Source organism: Corvus kubaryi, unplaced genomic scaffold (assembly GCF_017639235.1).
Source record: "Corvus kubaryi isolate FWS band 111438036 unplaced genomic scaffold, C.kubaryi_AGA036_p1.0 137, whole genome shotgun sequence".
In the NCBI taxonomy this organism is placed as follows: Eukaryota; Metazoa; Chordata; class Aves; order Passeriformes; family Corvidae; genus Corvus; species Corvus kubaryi.
Window position 1 is genome coordinate 17,848,296 of NW_024580671.1, and position 7,500 is coordinate 17,855,795.

At 37.6% G+C, this 7,500-nt stretch overlaps 1 protein-coding gene across 1 annotated transcript in view; it reads left to right on the forward strand.

The window, feature by feature from the left end:
- The window catches only part of FOXP2 (forkhead box P2), a 409,998-nt gene that overhangs the window by 363,167 nt on the left and 39,331 nt on the right, over positions 1-7,500 (forward strand). The window contains exons 13-14 of the mRNA XM_042018066.1: positions 3,249-3,336; positions 5,777-5,860. Of these exons, the coding sequence (XP_041874000.1) occupies positions 3,249-3,336; positions 5,777-5,860 (172 nt within the window). The remainder of the gene's footprint in view (positions 1-3,248; positions 3,337-5,776; positions 5,861-7,500) is intronic.

Here is a 7,500-nt window from a genome sequence, read left to right on the forward strand (position 1 = left end):
TAACTCTGCCAGTGCACCTCAACCTGACCTATAGCACTTTGCTATTTTAGTCCTGGGTTGCTTTTGAGAGAGACTGACAAGAGTAACAAGTTTTATAGAGGTTAATTGAGATGGGCAAATGTCCACTAGAATTTTAGTTGAAATTATCTCTCTTCTTTCCTCTAATGGTGCATTATCTTTTGCTTTGCAGACTCCAAATCTGTTTGAAAAAAAAAAGTACATTTTGACCCACTTCAATATTTATTCCAGCATGTTTCTAGAATATATCATCCCCTCTCTACCTCTTTTAGAACATGCTGTATTTTTTATATTGTTCTGTTATCAATAATACATTCATTTCAGTCTGCTTTATAATGCTACGTGTAGTTCATAATCTGCCTCCCGATTTCCTAATGTGTTGCAAATATAATCAGGAGAAAATACTGTTTCTTTCAACAACCGAATAAGCAGCAAAATGATGGAATAAGCTGCATGTGTGTTGCACAGTCTACTTAACACTTTCAAACCAATAACTCAGCTCTTCAGGATCACTTTCCAGTCCTCCAGCATATATTCTCCCCTTAAAAATAGATCTCTTTTTCTCAGTTATAAATCAAGTTAGCATGGGATTAGTAAAAGATGAAGACAAGATAAAAAATTAGGAATATGTTGATAAAGTATGAAAATTGACTAGCACAATTTGTACATAACTTAAAAGTCATTACAAGAAACAAATAAAAAAAACCTCCCCCCAAAAAAACCAGCCAAACCAAAGAAACACCCAACCAACCAACCAAGCAACCAAAAAACTCAAACCAAGTTAAAAAACAAACAAAAACAAACAAACAAAAAAGGAACAACAACAAACGCTTTGTAATTATTTCCAGCCTTCGGGAGGAAAAAATGTGTTTCTGTCTTGGCCGATTGACACATATTGGACCCTAAAAGTGCAGCAACTTAATACAGAGAAAAGTTATTTTAGAGGTTTTAAAAAATGTATTAGACCTAGTTTTTCTTTCACTACACTGCCTGTACTTGCATGATAAATAAAGCAAGCTTACTTCACAGGCAGGAAAGATCAGAAAAAAATAATTCTTAAAACAATTTTTACACTCTTACTGTTTCCATAAGTAGCTTTTCTCCAAAATGCACAGCAAAATGCACAGTAAAAGCGTGGTATAAAAGATGTGTGTATCTCACCATTTTCTGAAGATTACTGTGTTAACTCTCAAGAAACTTGCAACATACTCCCAAGTTACCGTGTAATCATATTGAAATTACATTACACTGGACTTTCTTCTCCCACACTGCATACTGCTGTTACATTTAAAGTTCCTCAGGGCAAGGACTATGTCTGTATCTATTTTATAAGGTGTTATGCAAACACATGATGTTGTAATAACTAATAAATAATCATGACCATGCAGTAGCCTCAAACTTGGGCTGGGAGACCTTTTATACCTGTACTCTTGCCTACTCTCGTGTTCTCCACATATACCTGTGAGCATACACAGGTGAGCATACATGCACGTGGAAGCACAGTGTACTGGTGTGTACTGGTGATAGTGGTAATGATGCAGAGCTACAATCTGTCTTCAGACCTTCTTCTGGCAATTTTGTACCCAATTAACTGAATATTAAACCATTACATTAACAGGCCATGAACTATCATGCCTGTGTAATTGAGGGAGTAAAATTCTTCTGAATCAAGATTTCAAAAAACAAGTGAATAATATGTTCTGAGCAATTACCTGCTTTTTAAACTGATTGTGCATTTTCGCATCAGTGGGGGGAATGAAGTCAGTTCCTTTGAAAATAAATTATAGGTTCTATGACTCACATAAAGGAAATGTGTCCTTGGTGATGCTCGAATTTAGCATAAACTACCAAACAAGTTACACCTATATTCTTATAGAATTCTGTATTAAAAGAATGAACAAAACCTTTCACGATTACTTATATCTCTTCCCCAGCCATGGCTGTTGCAAGAATAACAGAACATTTTGCTCACCTGAAAACTCTATCATAGGGTCCTAAACCTGTGAAGTCATGATTTAAAAGGCACAAGTGTTAGTAGAAGTGAGATACAGTCCCTCTGTTTTTCCACTGTTTCTGAAAAATACATTTTCCCCATATATTAGCAATCAAATGACTACACAGTTCTCTGATTCATTCTGCTAAAAAAGAAAAAGAAGAAGATACATTTCCTCTGTGGTATAGATAACTTAGTTCCTGTAACTGTGAAACCATCTGTGATTGTAGTCTCTGCAAAGCTTACCCCTCATGCCTACAGTGGAAATAGCCAGTAAATCCACATTCAAAGGCAGAACTCCTTTGCTCCCATTTCTTCTTTAGCCTGATCCTTATGTTTTCTTCTCCATGGAGTAGGAAGCCCACTATTAAAGCTCCAGAAGGGACTTCTTTGATCCTGGAAGAGAGAGAGAAGAAAATGAACACATTGTCCTTCAAAAAACCATTATTAATTGATCTTTGTAAATTTCTGCTCAGTTGAAATGTCTGGGGGACAGCCACTTGGGTCTGGGCTGAACTTCAGTTACAGGCAGCTGCTCACCAAGGTCCTCTTTCCCTGACGCAGAGTGTATTTTTGTTTTGTTAAGCTCACATGTGTAGCCTAAACCTCTCCCAGGAAGCTTGCTGTGTTAGTAAGGTGCATAGCTGGTCCTTCCCCTGCCTTTACCTTGCACACTTTTCTTCATACTGGTGGGGACAATCACTTCCCTCATCCTTAGAGTCTACTTCTAGAAACTGCATTAAAATTTGGCTGTTCCCCTAGAGCTCTTGGGGAGGGGTAGTGGACGTTCTATTGTTGCTTAATGATTAAAGAAGAGCAGATAGAGAAATCTTAACAAAGTCTACATTAATTCTCAGTCGTTCAAGCAGCCTAAAAGCAATTATATCTTTTGGAGACTCATTCTAAGGTGATTCTCTTCATCTGCATCAGCAACAGGGAGTGGAAATCAGTTCAGTCATTCTAACAAATATTTGTAACGGGTTACATTGGCCCTTAGATGGCATATGTGACCTGGGAGATAGAAACTGGGTATCTGACAGTTCTCACTGGGAAATTGGGTAGAAGAAAATGAAATAATCAGTTTTGTTATTTTGTATTGTTGTCTGTACTGCTTGCTCTGACTAGGTCTTTTTGCGCAACTCCCATTGGAACTAATGGAAGCCATATGTGCAGGAGAGAAAAATGGACCCATAAAGATATTTTCCTCATCTTAACACTGTCTTACTTCCTTCTCTAGGCACCTTAACAATGAACATGCATTGGATGACAGAAGCACTGCTCAGTGTCGGGTGCAAATGCAGGTGGTTCAGCAGTTAGAAATACAGGTTTGTTACATAGATGCATTATCCTATTACTTATTTATTACAAACCTAAACTAAATTGAAAACACTTGCCTTAGTGACTAGCTTAAAGACATTTGTTTCTTGCATTAAATTTGTTGATACTAACAAACAAGTGAGGTTTTTTTGCTTAAAGATTTTTTACATTATAAATTATGCAATAATTATCTAACATCAAGATTATCTACAGTATTTTGCTTGAACTAAGACTATAATGCTATTCATCAAGAATGAAGAACGCAGCCCCTGGAGCAAAGACTGGGTCCAAGCTATCTTCAGTTTTTAAAATGCTGGGTCAGGACCCCTCTTCCTTCTTTCCCTTCTGACCCAGTGGTTTTCTGTGCTGTTCTGTGGGATAAAAGAGTAGCAGAGCATGTCTCCACCCAAAATGACTCCCAGCCTGATAGGGGGCGTTTTTCTGCAAGCAGAATGTGTAATGTCAAACCCACTGAGGGAGGTCCCCAGGGAGTGCCATGCCTCAGATCACAGGTCTGCAGTACCCTGTGTATGCTCTAACCATTAGAGGTCACTGCATGTATGTGGATGCTCCCTTCTGTTTATGCAGGGAGTGGTGAGTACCCCCGGGGTCTCCCAGTATTGTGACTACACCTACCAGGCTACTGAGTTTGGGCACAAGCCTCAGGGGTGACCATGCAGGACACTTGCACTGCACTGTCTCCTCCTGCCCACACAGCAGTCAGGGGGGGAATGTCTCAGCAGTCCCATCCCCTCTTAGGACTGCTCAGAGGAGCTAGAGGGATGCAGCCACGGACTAAGATTTTTGTCCCTGTTTCTTGCCATATGTGGAGAAAGAAGGATAACAACTCTCACCTTTCTCACCTTTTTGGAATATTGTCTCACAGTTCTCTTTTCACGTAAGAATACTTATTCTTCTTTCAGCCAAGGCAAACTATTTGGGTCTTTTTTACTTTAATACTGGCAATCCAAAACAATGAGAGGAGCATGCAATAATGTAATTTATTTTCGTTTCCCTTAAAATGAAAGATTTTTAAACCCAGGTAAAGCTTCTATTTCTTTTATATTATTTACAGGATAGTGTTAGTTTAATGTGTTTGTTAGGAATTTATGTCATGGCAAATGCTGTCTCTAAATTGTCACACACATAGTATGAAGCCACACATAATATGAAGAAGAAACCTTCTTCCCACCCATTGCCTCAAATATTCTTTAATTGAAGATGCACTGATCAAATTATATCCAGCATACTCAAAATACCTGCAGTAATAAAGATAATTCCCTCTCTTAAAATTACTTACAAGTCATTTTCCTTAGTCCAGTCTCAGTCTACAGGTGTAAGAGCAAGAAATCTCTGGAAAATGGTAGTATTAAACACCAAGTTTAATTCTTACTGCAGTTAATGTTGAAATCATGTTGTAGGTATCCAGAGCCGGATCACTAGAATAAAATTTTGAACATTTCTTTTCTCAAGCTAGCTTGTGAAAAAAAGAAAAAATATTTTCATGTTGTAAAATATATTTCCCTCTTTTATATTCTGCTATTTTTATCAAGTTGCATATTTCAAACACTTCCTCATCTTCTGTTTTTTGCTTTTAATTTGGTAGCTTGTTCGAATCTGAAGCTACAAATATTTACATAGTGTATGATCAGAAAATGGTATCAGTAAGGAAAAAGTAGAGGTTTAAGTAACATGATGTTTTTTAAAGGCAGCGTAAGGGCTTCTTAAGAACTGTTTACCATTTACAAAGGCTAGGCTGTAATCTAAGAGTTGCAGTGAAGATTTAGCTTGCGGTGTGACCAATTATGCCATTTTTTGCTTTGTCTGACTGCCAGTGAAGTAGGGTCCCTCAGTTGTAATGAGACCCAGTGCAGTGTCGACGCTGACTTGATGGCAGAGTTCAGTGTTTCACACTGCCTGGGCTCTGTCACTCTATTGAATTAGATTGATGATGGCAGATTGCAGGGGGCACTAACTGGACCTCAGTGGGAAAGGATGAAGTGTGTAGTCAATCCTGGCAGGCACTGTGCTTTGAGGACCCTTCACCCCTTCACAGCTGTTGGCACTAGTCCATTGCTAACAGTGTCCACAGGACTTTAAAGAGACACTATGGGCCTTCTAATTTATGGTCTTAGTAACTTGTTACTGTCGAGGCAACTGTGACCTCAATTCTCTTATTGACAAAAAGATGAAGTGCTATTTGTTTTCTCTGACCTTTTAACATATGAAAGGCTATAAAAGTTTTTGTTGGCTTTTTTTTCCCTTCCTTTCTTTCTTTCTTTCTATGCCCAAAGTTGCATTTCCTCTTAGATAAGTTTCTACTGACGTAGACTTTTATATGCAGGAATCATTACACCAAGACAAGCTCAATGATAAGATGTATCACTGCAGTGAAATAGCTGTATCAGTCATTTCTAAAATGCTTCTGATCCCACTCTTTCTTAACAGCTTTCTAAAGAACGCGAACGTCTTCAAGCAATGATGACCCACTTGCACATGCGACCCTCGGAGCCCAAGCCATCTCCAAAACCTGTAAGTGCATATTGCTTTATAAACAGTAAATAGGTCTACGAATGTAGCAGGCTAAGAAAATGAACAATTTAGTGACAGTTGGAAAACAATGAGTGTGATGAAAAATATGGCAATAAAATGAAGGTAAAATGCAATATCTTGTCAAATTGCATGTTTCTTTAAAAGTAATGCTATCTTTTGCAAAATCTATCCAATCTACACCATAGGTGACACTAAACAAAGTACACCTACAAGTGTCCAAATCATTGCCTTGAGACTGGAACTAGAGAGAATATTTTTTTGTGATAGATTTAGAGATATTAGAAGGCAATCCACTTTGAAAGATTTGAAGTTCATTGACAGTAAGAAGTAAATGTAACACGAATCTAGGTACTTAGGAAATTTCTCAAATTACGTACAAGAGACACAAGTAAACAATTTTTTATTCTTAAACAAATGAACAAAAATGTTATTTTATGCAGCGAATTGAAATAATTGTAAACAGTGGGGCTGGGTCTGTGTCATTTTTGGCAAGACTGCATTGTTATGCATCCACTGTGATGCTCTTGGTGTTGGTACAGGCACTGAAAAGTCACTGTTGCTCCCAGCCGCTCCACGGCGCTGCGTTGGGAACAAAACAGTCATGCAGCTGGATCTGCAGTCAGATCCGAACTCCGTTAAACTCTGTGTGGCTTCATGTAAGTATTCTCTGATGCAGGTCCAGTGTTGTACTGTCAGGGTGTCAGGCATCGTAGTACTTAAAATTACTGTGCTTAGATACACTGCTCTTACACTAGAAGGTGTGTGAAAAGTGAACTGTTCATTTATGTTATCCATGATGGTAACTTTTGTATGTATAATATTGAAAGGATATACCAGTACTTGAAGATGAAGTGCTGAGGTATCGATGAAAATCTGTGGCTATGAAAGCCAGGAAATGTAGGCAGATGGAAAATAGTGTTTTAAAGAGCACACTTGCATATCATGGCCAGCTAATGTTTACGTAAAAGGACAGCATACGCTGTCTCTTGTGTTTTCAGCTCCCCGTACTTCAAAGAAAATCTTTGTTTGAGGGCACACTTTATAACCTGATGATGAATGAAAAAAGTGTTAGCATTTCCTTAACCCCTGCCTTTGTAAGAGAAAATTTAGATGCATTATTTTTGCTTTCATTAGCCTAACTAAATTCAAGTTTTTTTTAGGTCATCTACTAAGGAAAAACATTTGGAAACTTAAATTTCCAATAGTATGTGTGGCATATATATGAATAAAGTAATCAGAGTGCTTTTTCCATTTCCACACCCTGTGAAGTTTTGCTGTCACACAGGCTTCTTGAGCAATTCAGGTTAGGTACCAAATCCTGCCGAACTGTGTGGGAAAAGGTTTTCAGAACACATTTCTACTATTTAATTATTTTAACCCCAGTTGATCTATAGTCTATCAAAATTTTGAGAATATTGTTTCTTTATAGTTTTAAGTGACTGTCTTATTTCAATAAGATTATTTTTCTCATTCCTTCCTATAGTATAATGTAGATAATCACAAGACAGAATAATTGTCTCATAAATCCATCAGGAATCTGCAGCTTGTTCTTTTCCAATTAATTATTCAATCAGTAAATTTTTTAAAACTCCAGCAGCATGGTTACATCTACACTAATA